A 25,602-nucleotide genomic window follows, 5' to 3' on the forward strand; every position below is an offset into this window, starting at 1 on the left:
AAAAACCGGAAGTCAGTCAAGAGATGGCTTTCTGCTGCTATGGCAACGCCAAGAAGGGAGCGCTAATGGCTTTCTGCTGCTATGGCAACGCCAAGAGCGGATCGCTAATGGCTTGGCAGTCTCCCTACTTTAGGACTTCAGTTCCCATCAGCCCTTGCGGCTCGGAAAGTTTCTATTCGTAACTTCAGGAAAGGAATGAGGGGTCTACGCCCGCAGTTTGGGGAGTGGGCAAAAGTGGAGCGAAAGGCAGCCTGACTAGATGAAAGCACATAATATGGGATGGGGCAGATAGAGACTGGATTCCTCAAAAGGCTTAAGCCACAAATTAGGGAATAAACCATAATAGCTTGAGATTGTGTAATGTACTAACTAAACTAAACCAATGGTTCTCAACCTTGGCCACTTGAAAAGGCCAGGACTTCAATTCCCAGAATTCCCCAGCATAGCATAGCATAGCATTGCATAGCATAGCATTGCTGGCTGGGGAATTCTGGGAGTTGTAGTCCATGCCTCAAGTGGCCAAGGTTGAGAAACACTGTAGTAAGCCATAAACCATGATTTACCAAGCATGCTGGCTAGGGAATTCTGGGAGTTGAAGTCCACATTTCTTAAAAGTTGCTGAGGTTGAGAAACATTGCCCTACTGTGTAAGATGGTGATTATTTGTGGAGCTGTCAGTCTAGTGCACAGGTATCAAACTTGCCACGTCATGTGTCGCGAAGTAGCATGACTTTTTGCATTGCTGGAGCTGGGGTGGGCGCAGCCTCAGCATGAAGCAACCGGCCCGCAGGCCGACAGTTTGACACCCCTGGTCTAGTGCAATAGCCTGCAGCAGTAGAGAATACAGGTAGTCCTTGACTTAACAATAGTTCTTTTAGTGACATTCAAAGTTACAATGGCACAAGAAAAAGTTATTGATAGCCATTTTTCATAAGACCATTGCAGCATCTCACGGTCATGTGATCAAAATTCAGACGCTTGGCAACTGACTCATGTTTATGACGGTTGCAGTGTTCCAGGGTCATGTGATCACTTTTTGCGCCCTGACAAGAAAAGTCAATGGGGAAACCAGATTTGCTTAAAAAACGTGTTACTTAACAACTGCAGTTATTCGCTTCACAACTGTGACAAGAAAGGTCATAAAATGGGGCAAAGCTCACTGAACAACTGCCTTGCCTAGTAACAGAAATTTTGGGCTCAATTGTGGTCGAGGACTACCTGTAAAAAATTTAAAAGTGGCCATTCACCCCCTGAAATTTATCTTGCTTTACATACTAAGGATGACCCTTGCTTTTTCCTGTTCCTTCTGCAGCTGAACAGAACAGCAGAAATCCCATAGAACTCTATAAACTGAGTTAAAAAAATAATCTGTGAGCAATGAAGTTACTTTGTCTTCTGCATTCTTCCTCTCTAGCTTCACTTCCTTTCTAGGACAGCATCTGAGATGTGAATAAATAGCTAAGACACTGAAGACCAGTGGTTCTCAACCTGTGGGTTGGGACCCCATTTGGGGTCAAACGACCATTTCACAGGGGTCGCCAAACAACGCAGTCCGCCATTTTTTTCCCCTTTTCCTTAGCTGTGCTACTCCCTTTTATTCTATTGGCTTTTGAAAGCCAATAGAATAGACTCTCTTGAATAGAGTCCAATTCTATTGGCTTTCAAAAGCCAATAGGAATTGTCCAGGCTGTCTCTGCCCTGCTGAGCCTGCCAAATTCCCATTCTGCAAACGGTGCTGCACCAGCTGAGTAGTCCTCGACTTACGACCAGTTGAGTAGTCCTCGACTTATGACTGGTTGGGGGTCGCGGCATTAAAAAGATTGAGAACCACTGCTGAAGACCAAAACCTCTCAGCTTAGTCTAGCTTTAGCTAGGCTAGAGCAACCATATCTGGTCCATGAAATCACCTCTAGATGTCGTCAAAGAGAAGAAATCAACTAATTGTTGCCATCTAGTGAGCATCTGGATTCCTGTAAATTAGGAAAGGTACCCTCGTTTCGGATCACTATTATTCTTTTTCTCTAGTTTGGGCCTTGATTCTGAAAAACATCCCAATTTCATCATTATTTTATGACATCATTATTTTGTGACAATCCATAATAGTGTTGTCTTGTAGATTTCTCAGCCTGTATAACTAGCAAGGTTTATGGCTTACTATGGTTTATGACTTAACATGGCATGCAAATACAGCCAATTGTTATTTAGTCAATAAATCACAGTGGAACAAAACCATAGTTCAATCTGTCAACCTGGTTACTGGATTACAACTAAATTATGATTATTACAGGCAGTCCTCAATTTACAACCGTTTGTTTAGTGACCATTTGAAGTTACGACAGCACTGGAAAAATTGACTTATGACAAGTTTTTACACTTAAGACGGTTGCAACATCTCCATGATCACACGATCAAAATTTGATTCTTGGCAACTGTCATGTATTTATGACAGTTTCACTGTCCCAGCATAATGTGATCACCATTTATACCTTCTCAGCCGACTTCTAACAAGCAAAGGCAATGTGGGAAGTCAGATTCTCTTAACAACCGCACAATTCACTTAGCAGCTTAAGTGACTCGCTTAACAACTGTGGCAAAAAAAGGTCATAAATGGGGCAAAATTTACTTACCAACTGTCTCGCTTAGCAACAAAAATTTAGGGCTCAATTGTAGTCATAAGACGAGGACTGCCTGTATATGGGAAACAGGAATCAAATGTAGTGTGCGAAAAGGATTTTGGGATCGTTATGGATCAGAAGCAGAATATGAGTCAACCTTATGTCTTGACTTCTAAAAAGTGGAATTTGGTTTCCAAACCTCAGGAAGGAATAATTCCCTCCCTCTTGGAATAGCATGTCCCTTGCATCTCGTTCTTCTTTTTTCCTTTTTTTTTTTTTTTTTTTGAAAAAAAGATTTAGAAATTTAACTGGGACAGTTTCAGAGAAGCATGATTCTGGATGAACGTCATGAAAAAACTTCCTAACAATAAGTAATTTGGTGGTGGAACTAACTATAAACAATTATCTAGAGAATTTGTGATTTTCACTTCTTTGTTTTGGGATCAAACAGAGGCTAGGTAGCCAGCCACCTTTCAGACATATTTTAATTTGGATTAATGCACTTAGCAGTGTAGTATAATCTAGGGACCATCACTCCAGCCATTCTTAAGAAGAGGTAAAGAGACAAAATGCTGGGAAATGTTTTAATTCTAGTTGTGAGGTCATTTTCAGTCTAATTTGCACCAACGTTCTTCCAGTCACTTCCTATACAACAGGGGTGTCAAACTCAATTTCATTGAGGGCCGCATTAGCATTGCAGTTGCCCTCGGGGAGGGGGGGGCGGGGAGGGGGTGTGTGGCCAGGGTGGGTGCGGCCTACTGGGTGGGCGTGGATGGAGTGGGTGTGGCCTACTAGGTGGGTATAGCCAGCTCTACATCGTTGGTGTCAAGGGTGCCTGTGGGGGCCTGGGCAGGAGTGGGACAGATCTGAGGGTCTCTGGCAGAAGGGGAGGGGACCGGGGCAAACGCCAAGGCATGGTCCATTTCTTCATTCCTCACAAAGGGTGACAACTCTCCAGCATGCACCCAGGGGGTGGGGCCGACACGGTAGGGACTGGTTCCTCGCTCTTTCCAGATGGCCTTGTGGAGCTAAGACTGAATGTGTTTCAACATAGATGGCCACCACAAAATTGTACATTGGCTCCCGGCCGGCCTGGGCCAGGGCCAAGGCAGCGAGGGCCGTTCCCTCACTGTTTCCAGGATGGCTTCTCGGGCCACATGAAACCACTTCGCGGGCCGCATCCGGCCCCCGGGCCTTGTGTTTGACATGTCTGCTATATAAGTAGTCCTTGACTTACAATCAGAATTGAGCCCAAAATTTCTGTTGCTAAATGGGTTGTTAAATGGGTTTCGCTCCATTTTACGACCTCCTTTGCCACAGTTGTTAAGGGAATCACTGCAGTTGTTAAGTGAATCATTAGTTGTTAAGTGAGTCTGGCTTCTTCCCCCATTGACTTTGTTTGTCAGAAGCTGGCTGGGAAGGTTGCAAATGATGATCACATGGCCCTGGGACAGTGCAATTGTCCTTTTAAATACATGCCAGTTGCTAAGGGTCTGAATTTTGATCACATGACCATGGGGATGCTGCAACAGTCGTAAGTGTGAAAAATAGTCCTAGGTTACTTTTTTCAGTGCACTGTAGTTTCAAACGATCACTAAACCTAATTAGAAAAAAGCAGACACCGCAAGACGTACAGCTAGCCAAAAAATATCTTTGTATCTTGATATTTATTAAAAACCAGAAGAAAATATTTGTAGCTCAGGGTTGAACTTTGGGGTCCCCATCCTTGCTGCTCTGTGAGCTTGGTGGTTTTTTTGCAGACGTTTCATTATCAAACTAGGCAACGTCATCAGTGCTAGCCTGTAGTTTTTAATTTTATACTGTACAGCAGGGGTCTCAAACTGCTGGCCGGTCGGCTGGTTGCATCATGCGGAGGCCGCGCCCACCCCAGCTCCGGCAATGCAAAAAAAAGTAGTGATATGTCGCAACACGTCACTTGATGCGGCGAGTTTGACACCCGTGCTGTATAGTAACGGCTTGCCCTGTCAGTCAAAGTAAACATGAAAATATTTAAGTAGCAAAAACAGAGTAAAAGGCAAGGAGAATTAGGGAGAGACATATACATAGGGCAGAATTCTTCCCAAATGATCGACCAGCCAGTCCATTCCTCACTTCACCGGTAGTCCTCGACTCACATCAGTTCATTTAGTGACCGTTCAAAGTTACAACAGCGCTGAAAAAAAGTGATTGACGACCATTATTCTTACGACTGTTGCAGCATCTCCGTGATCACATGATCAAAGTTCAGATGCTGGGCAACCGACTCATGTTTACGACGGTTGCACCGTCCCAGGGTCATGTGATCAACTTTTGCGACCTTCTAAAGAGCAAAGTCAACGGGGAAACTACATTCACTAGAACAACCTCATTGAATGGTTAACTTAAGAATTTCAGTGATTCTCTTTAACAACTGTGGCAAGAAGGCACATGTCATAAAATGGGGGCAAAATTCACTTAACAACTGTCTCACTTAGCAGCAGAAGTTTAGGGCTCAATCGTGGTTGTAAGGCAAGGACTGCCTGTACTGTGGGAAGGGGCTGTCCAAAGTGGGATTATTTGCTCCACCCTGTGAGATCACGAAAAGCGGAATTTGGGGAGAGAGGATTTAATGCTTTGGCAAAAGAGAATTGTTTTACTTTTTTAAGGGGCAAAAAAAGAAATATCTTGGGCGTCTGAACTCATAGGCTTGAAAAGGAAAGCTGCAAAGACTTTGGCTGGGGTACACAAAAGGGATCTATAGCTTGAAGAAGGATGAAAAAGAAATCCTCAGGTTACAGGCTATTTGATGGAATTAAAGGTTTGAATTAAAGCATTGAAACACACACACACACACACACACATAGACAAACACACACACACACATACATACACACACAGAGAGAGGTGGGAGAACAATATAGAAAAAAGTGACCAGATGGTTCTGTAGAATAGAATAGAATAGAATAGAATAGAATAGAATAGAATAGAATAGAATAGAATAGAACAGAATAGAATAAGAACTAGAATGGAATATAGAATAGAATAGAATGATAAAAAGAATAGAATAGAGTAGAGTAGAGTAGAGTAGAGTAGAATAGAATAGAATAGAATAGAATAGAATAGAATGGAATGGAATGGAATGGAATGGAATGGAGTGGAGTGGAGTGGAGTGGAGTGGAATGGAATGGAATGGAATATAGAATAGAATGATAAAATATAGAATAGAATGATAAAATATAGAATAGAATAGAATAGAATAGAATAGAATAGAATAGAATAGAATAGAATAGCATAAAATAGAATAGAATAGAGTAGAGTAGGGTAGGGTAGGGTAGGGTAGGGTAGGGTAGGGTAGAGTAGAATAGAATAGAATAAGAACTAGAATGGAATATAGAATAGAACAGAATGATAAAAAGAATAGAATAGAGTAGAGTAGAATAGAATAGAATAGAATAGAATAGAATAGAATAGAATAGAATTATTGGCCAAGTGTGATTAGACAAGGAATTAGAATAGAATACTAACTTTATTGTCATTTTAAATGTACACTAATCAGCATACATTAAAATGAGATTTCGTTACATATAGCTGCCAAAAGGGTAACTGCCTCCAATATATGGTCCTGTATTTTAGCCTCTTCATTCCTTTAAGCAACCATTCGGAATTGTTCTCGATTTCCCACTGAGACCATAGTGCAGCGTTTCTCACCCAAGCAACTTTAAGAAGTGTGGACTTCAACTCCCAGAATTCCCCAGCCAGCATACATCAATCAGAATAGAGCTGGAAGAGACCTTGGAGGTCTTCTAGTCCACCCCCCTGCTCAATCAGGAGACCCTATACCATTTCAGATAGGTGGCTGTCCTATCTCATACATTCGGAGTTGAAGTCCACACGACTTAAAAGTCGCCAGGGTTGACAAATGTTGCTTATAGTTCAGTACAAATAATTAGCAAAAAAACAACTCTCACATTCAAATTCCATTACAAAATGTAAGCTTTCCCCCCCCCATCACTATGGAACCCCAGTTGTTTGTGTGATTGCAGTGAGCAAAGATAGGAGAACATGACAATCATAGATTTGAAGCAAGTACTAACATGGCTTGGATTGGAAAACAATGCTTTCCTGTAGTCAAGACAAGTGGGGGGCAAGGAGAAAAGGCAGGGTTTCGTGGGGCTTCTAGTACTTTTCCACAATTGCAAAACAATTATTTTTTCTAAAACCTCCACTTCTGAATGACAACTCTGGAAAGAAGCGTTTATTTGCTGTGGTGTTCAGGTTGGCAATGAGCAATTTTGCCCTCAAATTACCCCTATGAATTTATTTATTATTTATTAAATTTGTTTGCCACCCAACTTGCTGCAAGGCAATTCTGGGTGGCTTAATAGAATTAAACCCTGAACAGGCTTCTTTCCCAAGCTGTGTGTTTGAAATTGTGGATTTGTGTGCTTATTATTTTGTCTTAAAAGAAAAAGAAAAATAGGGCAAGCTGCTACGTATCTATTTGCAAAGCCCCAATTTGGATATAAAAATGCCACGGCTATTTTTTTCTTTTTAATGGGGAGGGAAGAATGGGAAGAAACTACTAGTAGAAAGATATATAGAAATGGCAAGTATGGCCTGCCTTTCTGTAAAAGTGAGTGGAAAAAAACACTTCAAGTTTCTTTTTCCTCTAAGTTGGATAAACTTTAGAGATAGCCAAGCCCTGGAGAGTTTGCTAGCATCTGTTTCTTCGCCGAAGCATATTATTAATAGAACAGGCATCACGGAGTCGCCAAAGCAAATACACTAGGGTGGTGTTGTAATTCCAAAGTAACTTTGCCATCTTGAGATTTAACTTCTGCACTCCACTCAGGATCAAAAATATGGGTATGAATTGTGTAATTGGCTTGATAATACCAATTAGCCACCAGGACCTCAGGGAAAGCTGGCAAAGGTGAAATTAGTTTGTTGCAAAGAAAAGTGTAGCATAGCATCATCTTGATTTCCCAGGGTGCCCCTTTGTCCATTGAGACTGGAGAAACTTTTTCGAAAAGTAAAAATAATGGATAGTGTCAACTTTGTTTGGAAGTACTGATCTACTCAGGGAAAAAAATTGGGATGAAGAGCCCATGCTGGAAGGCATGGCAGAGAAGAATTGAAGAAAAATTGTCTTCTGATAAAAAGCCATTTTGTGGAATGTCAATACCTGACATTCATGGCAGCCATATGGTGAGAGACACATGTCCTCAAAATCTTGAGATTTGTCCACTGAACGAAATATATTCTAGCTGAGATCTGGTTTAAGAGCATTTTCTCTGATTTGAACAGAAGACAGGTAGTCCTCAACTTACAACAGTTCATTTAGTGACTGTTCGAAGTTACAATGGCATTGAAAAAAGTGACTTATGACCATTGCAACATCCCCTTGATCACGGGATCAAAATTTGGATGTTTGGCAACCGGCTCATATTTTCACAGTTGTTGTGGCCTGGGATCATGTGATCCCCTTTTGCGACCTTCTGAAAAGCAAAGTCAATGGAGGAAATCAGATTCACTTAACAACTGTGTCACTAATTTAAAACTTACAGTGATTCATTTAACAACTGTGGCAATAAAGGGCATAAAATGGGATAAAACTCACTTAGCAAAGACATTTTGGGCTCAGTTCTGGTCATAAATCAATCTATCTATCTATCTATCTATCTATCTAGATATAGATATAGATATAGATAGACAGACAGATAGATAGAGATAGATAGATATAGATAGATATAGATATATAAATAGATAGATAGATATATAGATAGAGATAGAGATATACGGATATATAGATAGATATATAGATAGCTATATAGATAGATATAGATAGATAGATAGATAGATAGATAGATAGATAGATAGATAGATAGATAGAGATAGATAGATAGATAGATAGATAGATAGATAGATAGATAGATAGATAGATAGATAGATAGATTGCAATATAGCTCTATGTGGGAACATCTAAGACCACCAAAATGGGTCCTGATTCCTTTGCCCATAATCATGTAAACAGTACAACCCATTTAGGTTCTAGGCCAGTTTTCCCAACTACCTGATTTGTGGCCAATTCCCAGAATTCCCCAACTTTAACAGGCCATTGCTGAGAATTCTGGGAGTTGAAATTCCCAATATTTGTAAGTTGGGAAACACTGGTCTATACCAAATACCTGAGACATTTAAATATGAAATATGGTACCAGTAAATAATAAGCACAGTTGTTACCTGGATAGAAGGATGCTATCTTAATTCTCCCCACTGAGTTCCTATAACAACTGGGCATTGGTATAAAATTAATATAATAAAAGCACAACATGCTGTAGCAAGGTGATAGGGGTTTTACATGAGTCCAATTCTTTATTTGCTTACACCTAATAGACAAGATCTTGCCAGACTAAAGCTATAACCTTCTAACCTGATCTGATATACCCCAAGAGATCCATGTAGTAGAATCTTGCAAGTTTGATTGTGCCATGCCACTTCTACCCATGCGAATTAGGGAAGTGTCTTACACATGCTTTCTGCTTGTTTGGGACATAAGATGTGGTATCAGATCTGGCCCGTCAAAGTCATCTTCCTTATTCTCTACAGATCCGTAAGGCATTATTGATCGTTGTTTTATGAATTTATAGCTGACTGATGGTTTAATTATTTATGACAGTCTGGTATTTTATAACTTGCTGTGTGTTTTGTTATTACTGTGTAAACTGCTTAGATTAATCCAATAGAAGTGCCACAAAGGATGGATGGATGGATGGATGGATGGATGGATGGACGGGCAGATGGATGATAGATGGGTAGATGGATGGTGTATGATAAATGGATGGATGGATGGAAGAACTTTGTGAAAGCCAGTTGAGTGTAGGACTGGCAGAACCTGAAGATGGAGTGAAAAGGGGGATCAACCTAGAATCCTCACACAGTCACAAGTGAACTAAGTCCAGCCCCTTTGAGTGCCATTGATCCTTAGCTATCTTATGTAACAAAAACTTGAACTCTAGTAACTGGCCTACAGTATTATCTGGGATGCTACACATCCTCTCCATGACTGGTTTTCTTTGTTACCTTCTGGGAGAAGACTTTGCAGAATACAAAGCAGAACAACTAGACTCTATAATAGCTTTATATCATATAGTATCAACCTTGTTAACGCTCAAGACTCTTTTTTTCCGCTATGTATTCAAAACGGACTGTGATTTATATATATAAATATATATATAGGATACTCCAACAAATTATCGAGTTGCAACAATCAACAACCACCCACATTCCTATAACTGACATTTCTTCTGTAAACACTTTGGGTTTCCCAGCTAAGAGCTTTTGAAAAAGACTCCACTTTGGCCAGTTACTTATAAAACAGCTTCTTTTTTATTTTTACAAACATAACAATTGCACGTTCTCTTATTTTGTCCCTTAATGTCCAGGTTGTGTGAAGGTTGCTGTTTCTGCCCATTAGATGGATTGAGATACAAAGAGCTGTTGTTATGCCAAAAGAGAATGTTGTGCGCAAAGTCTTGTTTTTGGAAGGATCCTAGTGGAGGGTTGTTTTCTTCACCGGTGTAAATTCCACGCTAACATATTCATGGGCGTTACACACCGACGCTTCTTGTTTTGGGTGATTTATCCCTGGGTTAGGGACTGTCTTGCCTATCCAAATTTCACTGGCATTTGCCAAGCTGTATGCGCAAGACACCCTGGGCATACATATCAATATAACGGGAGAACTCTTCGGACATGCTATGAACGAAAGGATGTGGCAACACATTGTCATAGTAGTGATGATTGATTGGCTTCCCAGTTAGGTCAAATAAAAAGGGCCAGAAACCATAGAGAGTGATGTGGTCACAGAATTCCAGAGCAAAACTGGTGAACATGAAGCCAGTGGACAGACGTATTTCTGTCATCCCTTTCTGTTTCCAATAGATATCAAGGGCACGCAGGTAATGTGGGTTGAGGAAGAAAGCCTGGTGGGGCAGGCCAATATCCTTTAGGATGTGTAAAGCACGGTAGCCAAGTTCAATATGATCATGAAATGATAACGCAGGAATGAGGAAAAGGGCATTTGGGTAGGCTCGAACAGCATCTATAAAAGCCATCGGAGGACCCTCCAAGTTTTTGAATCTTCAAAAGAAAAACAGGAGAGAGAAAATCCCAGAGGAAAACCTAAAAGTGGTACAATGGTACACACTCAACAATCCAAAGCATATGAACAAAACAGATTTGCAGATGTAGGAGTCCATTTTGAACGTTTTTTTAGCAAAACACCATTAAGGGGAGCTGGGAGCAAAATGATAACTTGGAGGGAGGAATCTAGAGGGAAGAAGTTAGCAAAGGTCTGATTTTAGTCAAACTAGGCAGGTATGTTGTGTCCCTGGAGCAAAAATCAAAGATGTCACTGAGAACCTTATTCAAATAATCAACCCCATGGATTATTATCCCTTTCTTCTCCTACACCAGGGCTTTTCAACCTTTTCACCCATTGTACCACTTTTAGGATATGGCAACATCCGAGTACCACCAGTCGCCTAGCAAGGTGTCAGAAACTTGATGAACCCCCCCCCAAAAGGGAAAAAATGATAAAGTACAGGTAGTCCTCGATTTACAACAGTTCGCTTAGTGACTGTTTGAAGTTACAATGGCACTGAAAAAAGTGCCCCCCACGCCACAGCCGAGCAAGACACCTGCCTGCCTGCCCGGCGGCGCTCTTTCTCCTGTCCGAGGTTTCCATTGTTGTGAGCATTTCTTATGAGGATTGGCAGCGGGGATGGGGTGGGGGGTGTTTGGTTTTTATTCCCCCCCCCCGTCTGCTAGGTGGTTGCAGCAGGTTTTGGTCACTTCACATGACCCTGGGACACTGTGATCATCATAAATATGAATCAGTTGCCAAGCATCTGAATGTAAATCACAAGACCCTGGAGAGGCTGCAACATTCCAGCTGATTGGTGCTTCTTCTGGGCTCATCAGAAGCATCAGGATCAGTGCTGCTTTCAGGCTGATTGGTACTTCTTCAGGGCTCAGCAGAAGCATCAGGATCAGCGCCAAGCTCTAGCTGGAGCCTGGTGCTGATCCTGGTGCTTCCACTGAGCCCTGACAGCCCCAAAGAAGCACCGATCAGCTGGAAAGTAGCATTGATCCTGGTGCTTCTGCTGAGCCCTGATAGCCCTGCAGCTCCAGCCATCTCTCGCTCAAACATGTGCGGTGCTGTCACCAGTTCAGCTCATTCCCCTCCCCCGCTACCACATTTCTAGGATGGTCGCGTACCACCTGCCATGTGCCAATGTACCACAGGTGGTACCCGTACCACTAGTTGAAAAGCCCTGTCCTACACGTGGGGACCCATTGACACAACAGTGAATATGAAAACAATAGCAAAAGATTACCAACACTAGGGAAGAAATTTAAAGAATTAGGAGCACAAGTAGTGTTTTCATCTATACTTCCAACAAAATGCCAACATCCAATCAGGGAGCAAAGGTTTTTAGAAATGAACCACTGGCTTAAAAACTGGTGTTGTCAAAAGAACTTCAGTTTCCTAGACCATAGTCTGCATTAACTACATGAAGGGCTACTGGCAAGGGATGGAGTGAACCTCACAAGAACCGGAAAGACTATATTCGGAAAATGACTGGTTCATCTTATCAGAAGAGCTTTAAACTAAAATTGAGGGGGGAGGGTCTTCGAGATATTTAGAACCTAATTCCAACAAAAACCATTAGATAGCCAATCATATAAGGAAGTAGGGAGTAATGAGAAAGAAGAAGAAAAGGAAAAACACAATGAAGTAGAGAGTGATGGAAAGGTACTCAAGACCTATAAAGGACTCAAATGCCTATACACGAATGCTCAACGTTTAGGGAACAAACAGGTGAACTTGAAGTACTAATATATGAAGGTAAATATGATATACTTCCCATTACTGAACAATGGTGGGATGAAACTCATGATTGGAATGTACTGATGGAAGGATACAAACTATTCAAAAGAAACAGACCTAACAAAAGAGGAGGTGGAATTGCATTATATATAAAAGATCACTACATCTCTATAGAAATCCACAAAACCAGGGATGAAAACCTCCTAGAATCCATGTGGGTCAACATAAAAGAAAAAAAGAATGACATTGCTATAGACATATACTACAGGCCACCTAACCAAGCAGAAGAAATACATGAACTTTTTGCTAAATAACTAACAAATGTATGTAAGAAATATATCCTCATAATAATGCGAGATTTTAACTACCCTGATATCAACTGAGAGACAAACTCTGCAGCAAGTGGGAGATCAAACAGATTCCTAGCCAACCTAGCTGACAACTTTGTCATCCAAAAGGTAGAGGAGGGAATTAGAGAAAAAGCTATATTGGACCTAATTCTTACTAATAGAGAAAAAGTGATAGAGGGAGTTGAAGTTGCTAGAACTTTGGGCGAGAGTGGCCACACCATATTGGAATTCAATATAATGCAAAGACAAGCAATAGAACATCAGCCAGCCAGTGTCTTAAACTTTAAAAGAGCTGTTTTTAACAAACTCGGAGAGAGAATACGAAAAATTCCATGGATGAAAATCCTAAAGGGGAAAACAACTCAAGAAATGTGAGAAATTCTGAAAAATATGATCATAAAAGCCTAGTCTAGCACAATACCACTGAAAAGGAAAAACAAGAAACCCAAGAAGAAACCAGCATGGTTACACAAAGACATTCTTCGTTCACAGATTGTAGTGGTTTATTGTTTGTACTTACACAATCGCCTTACCTATTAGTAAGAACACTGGGGTTGATGGTCACTAGGTGTGTTTTCGTTCCCACATCTTCAGTTCTATTCAAGGGAGGCAAATTAAACCTGGGTGGGGGAGCAAATAGAAAACAGACCCAGAGAATAATCTCAAGCCAATGCATTACTGTTATTTAAAACTGCAAAAGAAGGGAAATGGGTAGGTTCGGTTCTGTTCTTAATGGGGGGGGAGGTGGGAATTTTTGTAAGAACTTCAAACGGGCATTGTTGTTGCCAGAGTCTCACCATCCTAAATTCTTTGTGCTAACTCTTGATCCTGTTTCAAACATCTTCAGCCCAGAACCAGATGGTGGAAGAGTTTTCTGTCATCTCTTGAAGAAATGGCTTCTTCCTTGCCATTTTCTTTGGATGTGCCACCTACGTAAGGCCCTGTTTTTATCATACTGAAGGGGAGTTTTATGCTTATAGGATTCCCAAATAAGCAATGGTTTTAATTGCAAAAACACTAGAAATTAAAGCCCCTGTGTCCAACAGGGAAAAGGAGGAGGAGGAGGAGAAGGGGAAGGAGAAGGGAAAAGAGGAGGAGGAGGAAGAGAAGGAGAAGGGGAGGGGTAGGAGGGGAGGAAGGTAGAGGGGAAAGGAAAGAGAAGGAGAAGAGGAAGGAAAAGAGGAAAAAAGGAAGGAGGAAAAAAGGGGATGGGCAAATAAAGGGATGGGGAAGAAGAAGAAGAAAAAGAATAAATAAGAAAGAGAGGAAGGAGAGGGAGAGGAAGAGAAAGAGAAAGAAAGAGAAGGAAGAGGAAGACGGGGAGGCGAGGAAAGGAAGAGGAGAAGGAAAAGGAGGAGAAGGAGAAAGGGAAGGAGAAAGAAAAGAGAAAAGAGGAAGGAGGAAAAGAAAGGGGGCTGGGCAAGTAAAAGGGGATAGGGAAGAAGAAAAATGAGGAAGAGGCGAGGAAGGGGAGGAGGAGAGAAAGGGACAGAGGTAGGAGGAGGGGAGGGAAAGGAACAGAAAGAGAAGGAGAAGGGGAAAGAAGAGGGGGAGGGAAGGAGGAGGAGAAGGAAAAGGAAAAAGAGAAGGAGAAAGGGAAAGGAGAAGGTGAAAGAAAAGAGGAAAAGAGGGAGGAGGAAGAGAGGGGGTGGGGAAGGAAAAGGAGGCAGAGAAGAAGAAAAAGAAAATGAAAGAAGAAAAGAGGAAGAGGAAGGAAGTGGAAGAGACGCTAGGAAGAGAGAAAGAGAAGGGGAAACAGGAGGAAAGGAAGAAAGAGAAGAAAGATAGGGAAACGAGAAAGTATTTACTTTGATAAACCAAGGAGATAAAGGTTTCCAGAGCTCCTTATGATCCCAACCCTTTAAACTGAGCTCTCCAAGAAAGAAACAGCTACCTTATGATAAAATCAGCCTGGTCAATTTCTTGTCCACACCTGCTATCTTGCAGGATACCACCGTTGCCAATGAGGGCACATTTGCTATACTGGGCATCTGCCAATGGAAATCTCTAGAGGGCCCAGGAAAGAAGGGGGGGAAAAAAAGAATTAAAAATGGATGCATAAGCCCCTGAATGCAAACATTTTAATGAATTGGGCCTCAATTTATCCTTCAGGTAGACTCAAAGGCAATGCAGGGACCTTTAGCAAGGATTCCCTTAGAGCAGTGTTTCTCAACCTTGACAATTTTAAGGCATGTGGACTTCAACTCCCAGAATTCCACAGCCAGCAATGCTGGCTGTGGAATTCTGGGAGTTGAAGTCCACATGCCTTAAAATTGTCAAGTTGAGAAATACTGCCTTAGAGCAGCTTATTTCATTACATTTGTTCAAAGGGGACTTGACTTGGGATCTGACCCGTTTTAGGCAAATAATGAAATACTGCCTTGGATATCCAGGTAAGTCCTTGAGCCCAAATGTTCCATTGCTAACCAAGTCAGTTGTTGAGTTTTGTCCCACTTTACGACCTTTCGTGCCACAGTTGTTAAGTGAGTCACTGCAGTTGTTCAGTTAGTAACGCGGTTGTTAAATAAATCTGGCTTCCCCACTGACTTTGCTTGTCAGAAGATCACAAAAGGGGATCACAAGATCCTGGGACACTGCGACCGCCCTAAATATGTCAGCTGCCAAGTGTCTGAATTTTGATCACATGACCATGGGGATGTTGCAACGGTCCTAAGTGTGAAAAAACAGCCATAAATCCCTTTTTTTTCAGTGCCATTGTAATGGTCACTAAATGAACTGCTGTTGAATCGAGGACTACCTGTATCCTGCCCCCATTGGTTTCCCTCCCACCAAAACCCAAAGAATGCCTCTTCTCTTACCTCCAATAGCATATTTGTCAGCTTGGAATCCACAGTTATAATCTTAACTTTCACACCATCAAAATGGATGGTGGATCCCAGCGGTGCGTTTTCCTTGGTTACCACCAGCCGATGAGAGGCATTGCAGCACTGTCCTAGCTCTGCTCTAAAAGAAGGCAGTGGTGGGGGTTAACTTGGAAAGGGATCCTTGTGCAGCAGCAGCCAAAAAAGCCAGTGCAATCCTAAATTCCATCCTTCCGAGATCGGTAAAATGAGGATCCAGATTGTTGGGGGCAATATGGTGACTCTGTAAACCGCTTGGAGAGGGCTATAAAGCACTGTGAAGCAGTATATAAGTCTAAGTCAGTGGTTCTCAATCTTTTTAATGCCGCGACCCCCAACCGGTCGTAAGTCGAGGACTACTCAACCGGTCGTAAGTTGAGGACTACTCAACTGGTGCAGCACCGTTTGCAGACTGGGACTTTTGGCGGGCTCAGCAGGGCAGAGACACCTGGACAATTCCTCTTGGTTTTAAAAGCCAATAGAATTAGACTCTACTCAAGAGAGTCTATTCTATTGGCTTTCAAAAGCCAATAGAATAAAAGGGAGTAGCACAGCTAAGGAAAAGGGGGAAAAAATGGCGGACTGCGTTGATTGGCGACCCCCGTGAAATGGTCGTTCGACCCCAAATGGGGTCCCGACCCACAGGTTGAGAACCCCTGGTCTAAGTGCTATTGCTGTTGCTAAGTTGCATTAACAGAGGGATTGAATCAAGATCACTTGAGGTACTAGTATAAAGCTTTAGTAAGGCCACACCTAGAATATTGCATCCAGTTTTGGTCACCACACTATAAAAAATATGTTGAAACTCTAGAAAGAGTGCAGAGAAAAGCAACAAAGATGGTTAGGGGCCTGGAGGCTAAAACATATGAAAGGTTACAAGAACTGGGCATGGCTAGTCTAGTGAAGAGAAGGACCGGGGTGACATGACAGCAGCATTCCAATATTTGAGGGGCTGTCGCAGAGAATTGGGGGTCAACCTATTTTCCAAAGCACCCCAAGGCCAGACAAGGAACAATGGACAGAATCTGATCAAGGAGAGATTCAACCTAGAAATAAGGAGAAATTTTCTGACAATGAGAACAATCAACCAATAGAACTTTCATCACTGGTCAGAAATGGCATAGGGTCTGCTGCTTGAGCTGGGGTTGGACTAGATGACCAGCAAAGTCCCTTCCAACTCTGTTAGTCCAAGAGTTAGAACATCAGCTGCATGTTGTTGCAGCGACTGGAGTCAGAAAGGTGATTTTATATTCCCACCCCAGGAGCTGGATAGACGAAGCGTTCCCATAGGCCTGGGTGTCAAACTCAATTTCATTGAGGGCCGCATCAGCATTGCGGTTGCCTTCAGGGGGGCAGATGGGTGTGGCCAGGGTGTGGGCGGCCTACTGGGTGGGTGTGGATGGAGTGGGTGTGGCCTAGTGGGTGGACATGGCCAGTTCTACATTGTTCGTGTCAAGGGTGCCTGTGGGGGCCTGGGCAGGCGTGGGACAGATCTGAGGGTCTCTGGCAGAAGGGGGTGGGACCGGGGCAAGCACCAAGGCATGGTCCATTTCTTCATTCCTCACAAAGGGTGACACCTCCCCAGCATGCACCCAGGAGGTGGGGCCAACACAGTAGGGGCTGGTTCCTCGCTATTTCTAGATGGCCTTGTTGAGCTAAGACTGAATGCGTTTCAGCATAGATGGCCACCACAAAATTGTACATTGGCTCCCGGCTGGCCTGGGCCAGGACCAAGGCAGCAGGGGCCGTTCCCTCACTGTTTCCAGGATGGCTTCGCGGGCCACATGAAACCACTTCGCGGGCCGCATCTGGCCCCCGGGCCTTGTGTTTGACATGTCTGCCATAGGCTGAAAGGTTTGCAGAATTGCGACACTGGAAAAGCTATAAAAACCCAGCTTTACATAAACCAGAAAGACGCTGGATGGTCCCTCAACCAGCATCCTGAATGTGGATTGGTAGAGACACCACTTCTGAACTATTGCAAAGAACCTTTTATATACAGCTTTTGGGAGGGGGCGACCAGAAGAAACATAATTCATCATCATTGTTCTCTTAATACTGGTAGTCCTTAACTGCAATGGGGACCAGATTTTCCAGGTAGTCCTTAACTGCAATGGAGACCAGATTTTCCATTGCTAAGCAAGGGAGTTGATAAGTGAGGCGTGTCTAATTTTACCCTCTTTTTCACCAGGTCGTTAATGAATCCCTGCATCTAAATGAGCCATGAGGTTTTCCCATTGACTTTGCTTATCAGAAGCCATCTGGGAAGGTCACAAACAGTGATCACCTAACCCCAGGACACTGCAACCATCATAAATGCCAGTTGCCAACTTTGGATCACCTGGCCGTGGGAATGCTGTCACGGTTGTAGATGCGGAGACTGGTCATAAGTCACTTTTTGAGTGTGGTTGTAACTTCAAACAGTCAATATGTGAACGGTTATAAGTCAAGGACTACATGTAATGAACCTGTCCTATGGATAAAGTAATCAAAGGGCAGTGTCAGCTGCCACTTTGGGCTTGCTTGTGCTTTGCTGATATGCGGTGACACTGCCATGAACTATGGAGAAGAGGGACAAAAGAGGGAATGCTTGGGAAATCAAAAGTAGGTGCTGTGTCTTCTCGAGAAGCTGCTTCAAGGTCGCCCAGCTGGAAGGAGGAGAGAGTGGCATACACAGAGCATGCTTGATCTGACCATTAGGAAAGCAGGTTGCAAGATTTTAAGTGGTTAACCTGGGGTGGGAAACGAAAGACAGTTGAGGAAGGGAAAGTATAACATAGGGATTTTGACGGCGAATCTCAGTTCTGGCTATGCATTACTGCAATACACGATCTCTAATTAAAAAATATACCATTCTCAGCAAATGGAGCCAAGGATCATTTTCCATTTAGAGGTTTAAGTTTGTGGCAGGTCTGACAGGCAGGCAAGCCAATACCTTCTCAAACTGTGATTTGGGTAAACCAGTAGCATTATTACCTATGCTGCATAACCGCTGTAGCATTGGGTTTCCAAGGACACTCCTGAATAAGCATCAGCTGCCACCTTAGCACCTCGTCCGTGGAGAATTTTCCATTCTTAAATAATGGGTCCTGACCTCCAGCACTATCATCAAAACGGAGAGAAGAAAACATTTTTTCCCAGGAACTTTCTAATGGTACCTCCCTTCCCAGACCAGGCAGCGTGAAATTAAGCTCCAACGCAGATTCATAAAAACTTGATATACCGTAAATGCCGGCGTATAAGACGACTTCCGCAAGCGCTGAAATCGGCGCCAAAGACGGGGGTCGTCTTATACGCCGAGTCGTCTTATACGCCGGAAATACTGGTAGTTTCCAGCGTATAAGACGACGTTCTAGGAATGCGGCCCGGCTATAAAGACGGGGGTCGTCTTATACGCCGGGTCGCCTAATACGCCGGCATATACGATAATTCTTGTGAAGGTATATTTATTAATATATATGTATATAGGTGTGCATCTATCTATCTATATCTTATCTGTATCTCTAATCTATACCTCTACCTATAGACCTATACCTAATCTAATCTACTAATCTATCTATCTAACTATCTATCTATCTATCTATCTATCTATCTATCTATCTATCTATCTATCTATCTATTCTGTGTCTGTGTCTGTGTCTGTGTCTGTGTCTGTGTATGTGTGTACATTCCTTAACTCAGTGGTGGCAAACCTATGGCACGGATGCCAGAGGCGGCACTCAGAGCCCTCTCTGTGGGCACGCGTGCCGTCGCCCCAGACCTAGGCCTTCAGCTGGGTTTTATAAAACCTTTTCGCTTTAGGCCTCCGCCGCCATGTACAAAAAAAAAAGGTTCAATCAATCAGTCAATTTCAACTTCTCGCGGGGAAAAAAAAGATCTTGCAAAGTTGGAATTGATTGATTGAACTTTTTAGTCTGCTGTTACCACCACAGCCACGCCCACTCAATGGGCCACACCCACCCGGCACCCGATGATGCATAAGTGGGTTTTGGGTTGCAGTTTGGGCACTCGGTCTCTAAAAGGTTCGCCATCACTGCCTTAACTTTTCTCCCAAATTTTCCTTATTTTATTTTTTAAATATTTTCTATGAAGAATAAGTGGTAAGACAGCCATGACTTTAAGGCATCCTAAACTACCACTGCTCAAGGAATTTATATAATATATGGGGGGGGGAAAATGAAATTAAACCAATGTTGTATCTATTTAATAAAAAAAAACCCATAGAGGTTTAGGTAATACTGTATCTAATAATAATGAAGAAACATGATGGTATTTATCTGTAACTGAGCCAGAATCAGATAAAGCAACTAAACCTATATTTCATTTATATATTTGTTCAGTTAAGGGTTGAACAAATATATAATGTTGCCGAGGACTCATGCAAATGAGTTAAAAGTTTCCACATATCACCAACTGTATTCCAATAAATAATTTTAAAATATCTGAAATAATTTCCACGCATGAAACTTAATTTGAATGGGAGACTACTCCAACTTAATTAAAACTCTTAAACAGTGGTTGTTTCAGATTTGGGTGAACTTCAACTTCCCAGAACTCCCAGACAGGTTTGAGATAGGTGGCTATATCAGTCCAATAAATAAATGACAAAGTATGCAAACAAATAACTTTAGGCAATCGCTCATTTGAGCTGGAAAACCCCAAACTCACCTTACTAAGAAAGACATTGTTTTTAAAACTTGATTCACTTTCTGGCATGTTATTTTTTTTTCTAACGGGACCTGTTTACTAGAAAAGACAGAGGAAAGGGTGGTTAACTGAATTGAATTGAACTGAATACATTTTCTTTCCGATGGTTTAAAAGCACCTGAAGTTTTAAGAGTGAATTTAATCCCTAAATAAGGATGCCTCTGCAAATAGATGCCTTTATGATTTAACCAAGGACTGTTCCTCAGATGGGGAAGAATTTGTCCCAGAGAACCAGCAAACCCTTGGGTGAGGAATCTGATATATGCCACTCCTCAAATCACAGAACTTTAACCCTTATATTAATAATACAAGCAGTACTCAATTTACGACCACAACTGAGCCCAAAATTTCTGTTGCTAAGTGAGTTTTGCTCCATTTAACGACCTACCCTGCCATGGTTGTTAAGTGAATCACTGCAATTGTTAAGTGAGTAACATGGTTGTTAAGTGAATCTGGCGTCCCCCTTCACTTTGCTTGTCACAAAAGGGGATCACATGGCCCCAGGACACTGCAACCATCACAAATATGAGTCAGTTGCCCAGTGTCGGAATTTTGATCATGTGACCATGGGGTTCCTGCAATGGTTGCAAGTGTGAAAAACAGCCATGTCACTTTTTTCAGTCACTAAATGAACTGTTGTTAAGTCGAGGACTACTTGTATTGTATTATACTGAAAATGTCTAAAAAAAAAACCTTGTGGCTTCCTATCCAGTTTGCTTGAAGAAATACAAACTCATATGCAGTACTCACTGTTTGAATTTCTCCCATAGCAGACTAGTGATGCTAATGAGTAAGATAATGCCAACCGCTAATTTCTGCTTTCTCAGGCATATGCTGGAGAACATAATACAAGGAATTGATGTTCAGTTTTCAGTCTTCCAATGTCTTCTTCCTTCTCTGCAGTCACTCTCAGAAAATTAGGCTCTTTGACGAAACAAAAATTACACAGAAAATATTAATTAATCAAAAACAAGGACTATTGAGAGAGTACCTTCTCTGCTATCTCTATTTATTCCTATCACAAAAGAGTACTGGTGGTCCTTGACTTACAACCGTTCCTTTAGTGGCTGTTCAAAGTTACAACGGTACTGAAGAATAAGACCTAAAGATGAATTAAAAACATATGTAATAATATATATAATTTTCATATATACGAGACCCCTATTCTGGTCTCTTAATCATCCTTCCTCCCAGCAACAATTTAATGGGGGGGGGGTGTTATTGCCCATTTTCCTGTCCTTGTCTCCTGCTCCCAGCCCCTATTTTATTTTTTAATTATTTTTTGCAAAGTAAAAAGAGTTGTGTGACTGCAAATAAATTAGTGAAAAGTAAAGCGAAACAAAAGTGATAAGTAAATAGGGAAAAAAGGAAGGCAGGAAGGCAGAAAGGCAGGAAGGAAGGAAGGAAGGAGAGAGAGAAAGAAAGAAAGAGAGAGAGAGAGAGAGAGAAAGAAAGAAAGAAAGAAAGAAAGAAAGAAAGAAAGAAAGAAAGAAAGAAAGAAAGAAAGAAGCAACTTCTCATCTTCTTTACAGCCTTTATAAGTATATTTACTGTATATTTTATCTTCTCCCTGCAACATGGCTTATTTCTTTCCATATTCTACTCTTTCTTTTTCTTTTAGAAATGTTTTATTGATTTTTTACAATAACAATCCTTAGTGCCTAATGTACAGCGTGTTGTCTTGGTTCATAAATTTTGAAAAAAAAACAATGGTAGTTAATTAACAGTCAATAATAATTAATTTTTGTACTTCCATAATTAGTATATTAGTTAATAGTATATTTCTTTGAATTTCCCTCCTCCCAATAGTATTCTCCTTCTTCAACCTTAAACAAATATAATGTTAATATTTTCAATGCATAAAAGGTTAAATATAAACATTTTTTTCATGTTTGTACAAATAATAATGTCCATACATGACATTTTTTTCTTATCAGCGTGTTTTTATAAAAATCATCTTATTAGTTCATCATATATCCTATTTTCATAATTCTTATTTAAGCTTAATTTCTCTTTAATATTCAAACAGTTCTTATCAGTCATAACTTTCTCGATATTTATCATTTAAATATCCAGATTTTCCATTTAGATACACCATCCCAATGTTTTCATATTTCATGTGTTATAAAAATACTATACTGCTTATCTATCTTATGATATCTATCTATAACATCTTTTCTGATCAGTTTATATTTCACTTATATTTGTAAAAGTTAATTTGTTAAATCACTATATCCTATTTTCAAAGTTCTTATTTAAGCTTAATTTCCCCTCTATATTTCAGTCATTCCTTAATCCTAATTCTCTTCAACTTAATTTACTTTTGAATTTCAAACATTTCATTCACATACATCATCCCAATATTTTTTCTTCTTCTTCTTCTTGTGCCATATCTGTTATCAGATTTTGGCGATCATGTTGGCGATCCTGTTTTTATATTATAAAAAATACTATATTACTTATATCTTTTATTCCTCTTATTGTAAGGCCCCTTTATATCTAAAGTTATCTGTTCTTTTAACCATATTCAAGCCATATTCTACTTTTTCTAAGTATCAAATCCATCAATGACGAGTTCATTTCCCCCCATTTTTTAGCAAAAAGTTCATAAAGGGTTTCTACTCACTAATAAATATATAATCACTGTCTTTTTCTTAATCAAATAAGTCAATTTTTGCCCTCTCTGCAAATTTTGCCAACTTCAACCACCATTCCTTCCTTGTGGGTGTTTCAGAGCCTTTCTATTTTTATTCACCTTATAATCTTACCTTGCAAGCACAATAATATAATACTGTAAACTGCTCAAAATTATCGCACAGGAAAATGGGCAGCTTATAAATTTTACAAATAAATAAATACAAATCTCACTGCAATTGCCGCACACAAAACCAATCACCCTTAAATCTTTTATAGTTGTCTGTCCAACTGTACCAGCAAGAAAAATGTCTGATTTCAATTGAATGTTAATCTTTAAAATTATTTTATCTCACTGAGTAGATTTGAACCCAATTTTTTTCTGGCCTTTTCACAAGTTCATCCAGCATGATAAAATGACCCCTTTGTGTTTTCCACATTTCCAATTTAGATCTGAAATATCCCAACAGTCCACCATTCTGCAGAAATCCTCTTTTAAATTCCTAACCTAACATGAGTTTCAGTTCTTTCGACCACATATTGGTCTAATGGTGAAGGCATCAGGCCAGAAAGTGGGAGGCTGTGAATTCAAGTCCTGCTTTAGCCACGAAAGCCAGCTGGGTGACTTTGGGCCAGTCCTTCTCTCTCTCAACCCAACCCCCCCCTCACAGGGTTATTGTTGTGAGGTAAATCAGGAGGAGGAAGTTGTGTTGGCTATGTTCATTGAGTGATTTCCAAAAATAATAAAGGCGGGATACAGATAAATATTTTTCCATTGATCCTGTATGTTGCAACCAAAGATCTTAGCACATTTAATCATACACTTTTTCGCTTGTTCTTCCATTTCAAATTTCAGTAGAAGCTTTTGATCTTTTCCAGGCCTGGGATTTTAAAGAGCGGGGCAGAAAACAACACAACCACAATATTGTCATTATTACTGTGGGAAGTCAGTCCCCCCCCCCACAGAGAAAGAAATATTTTTGGGAATATTAAAAGGCAAAATATTATATTTCCTCAAAGGATCTTAAAGACAGAAACTCCCCCCCCTCCCAAATCTCTCTGCCCCAAACAGAAACCAGGTCTGCAGAAATGCAGATGGGATTATCTTGTTAGAAAGATTGGAGCCAGGAAGCTGGGATCAGAAAGACAAAGATCTGTAGAATCAACAATCCCTCATACCAAAAAAATCCAATGCTCATCAGCCACAGCCCCAGGGAAGCAGGATATGTATGACCTTTGGGACATAATAGGATTAACCCACCACCATCAGAATACCCGAAAGGCACACTCAGACTCAGGTCAAAGGTCATGCCACAGGAACAACTCCAAACAAAAGCCCAAGCAGGTATTAAAAACCCACTCTACGCCCTACTACATGTGGTCAGTTTTTCCAGAATCATCTGTGGGAACTCAACAATAAGGTGACCAACTTTTTTACAGTGAAAAGGAGGACACAAATAAATTGAAGAAAAAAAATATCTTAAATAAAAGAAATATTTTATTCATTGCAATAATAATACAGAATACACTATAATATGATAAAGGCATGATAAAAAAACATTTGTAACAATAACATTTTATATTGTAATTATGCTTACATGCCGTGCCCCCGCCCGCAGCTGCCCCGCCAGCATGGCTGTCCTGCTGTGTAGACCGGGCCCCGCAGCTCCCAAAGCACCAGCTGCACCGGCTCCATCCGTGGGGGACAGCCCGCTGTCAACACAGCCCACCTGCAACTGCCCCACCAGCACCATTGCCCACCCTGCACAATCCCGTGTAGAGCAGGCCCCGCGGCTCCCACAGCACGGGGGCAGCCGGCCACCACCGCCCCTCACACCCCCACCCACAGCAGCCCCGCCGCCCCTGCCTCTTGTGCCCGCAGCCATTATTGCCCTAGCAGGGCCAAAGATCAAGAGAAAATTACCATGGCATCGCCGCTCCAGTCTCCTCCAGGTATCTTCGGGACTAACTAGGAGGTGGTGTAGTTGGATAGCAGGGAGAGGTGCAAAGTTCCTGCCAATTCACCTTCGTTGCAGACAACTTACATGTGCCAAGTTTGCCGGCCGGGTGTTTTGGCGTGCTCAGCAGCAATTCCTATTGGCTTTCGAAAGCCAATAGGAGTAGCACAGCTCATGTAAAAGTTGGAAAAAAAAACATCAAAAAAGGTGCCTGAACACTGTTCTATGAGAAAAAAAAAAGACCTGCAGATTAGTCTTCAAATATCGAAAAGGAGGACATGTAGGAGGACACTTTTTGAGGGAGGACAGAACTTACAAAAGGAGGACTGTCCTCCCTAAAAGAGGACGGTTGGTCACCTTATCAACAACCTTTTGGAAGCAGACCACACTGTCCTAGATGCTGCCTCCATCCATTTGAGCCATGGAATTGGGTTTTGAATCCAGCCTCTCACAAGTCTCAAATTCACACCATCCCTTCCACTCAGCTGCCCAGGTAACTGTGAAAATGCCCAGATTTTCTTACCTGGGTCTGTGCACAGAGTTTCCCAGCAATTGGTACTTGACTCACCTCCTTCACCTTGCCAGTCCTTCAGACCCTAGGGAC

The 25,602-nt window shown here is 41.5% G+C and overlaps 1 protein-coding gene across 2 annotated transcripts; it reads right to left on the reverse strand.

Moving 5' to 3' along the window:
- Positions 1-9,959: 9,959 nt before the first annotated feature.
- Positions 9,960-25,025, reverse strand: LOC120301075 (alpha-2,8-sialyltransferase 8F-like). Of its 2 annotated transcripts, none has more exons than XM_039327804.1 (8): positions 24,965-25,025; positions 21,157-21,330; positions 20,368-20,445; positions 18,676-18,801; positions 15,658-15,802; positions 14,733-14,845; positions 13,372-13,458; positions 9,960-10,735 (listed from the first exon to the last, which is right to left on the reverse strand). In XM_039327804.1, the coding sequence occupies exons 2-8, from the start codon at positions 21,249-21,251 to the stop codon at positions 10,273-10,275; spliced, it is 1,107 nt and encodes a 368-aa protein (XP_039183738.1). In that variant the 5' UTR covers positions 21,252-21,330; positions 24,965-25,025; the 3' UTR covers positions 9,960-10,272. The 2 variants fall into 2 exon arrangements, with proteins under 2 accessions (XP_039183738.1, XP_039183739.1); XM_039327805.1 differs by lacking the exon at positions 24,965-25,025 and adding an exon at positions 23,549-23,647.
- Positions 25,026-25,602: the final 577 nt, after the last annotated feature.

Source organism: Crotalus tigris, unplaced genomic scaffold, assembly GCF_016545835.1.
Source record: "Crotalus tigris isolate CLP2741 ecotype Arizona unplaced genomic scaffold, ASM1654583v1 scf7180000024367.1024689, whole genome shotgun sequence".
NCBI classification, from domain to species: domain Eukaryota; kingdom Metazoa; phylum Chordata; class Lepidosauria; order Squamata; family Viperidae; genus Crotalus; species Crotalus tigris.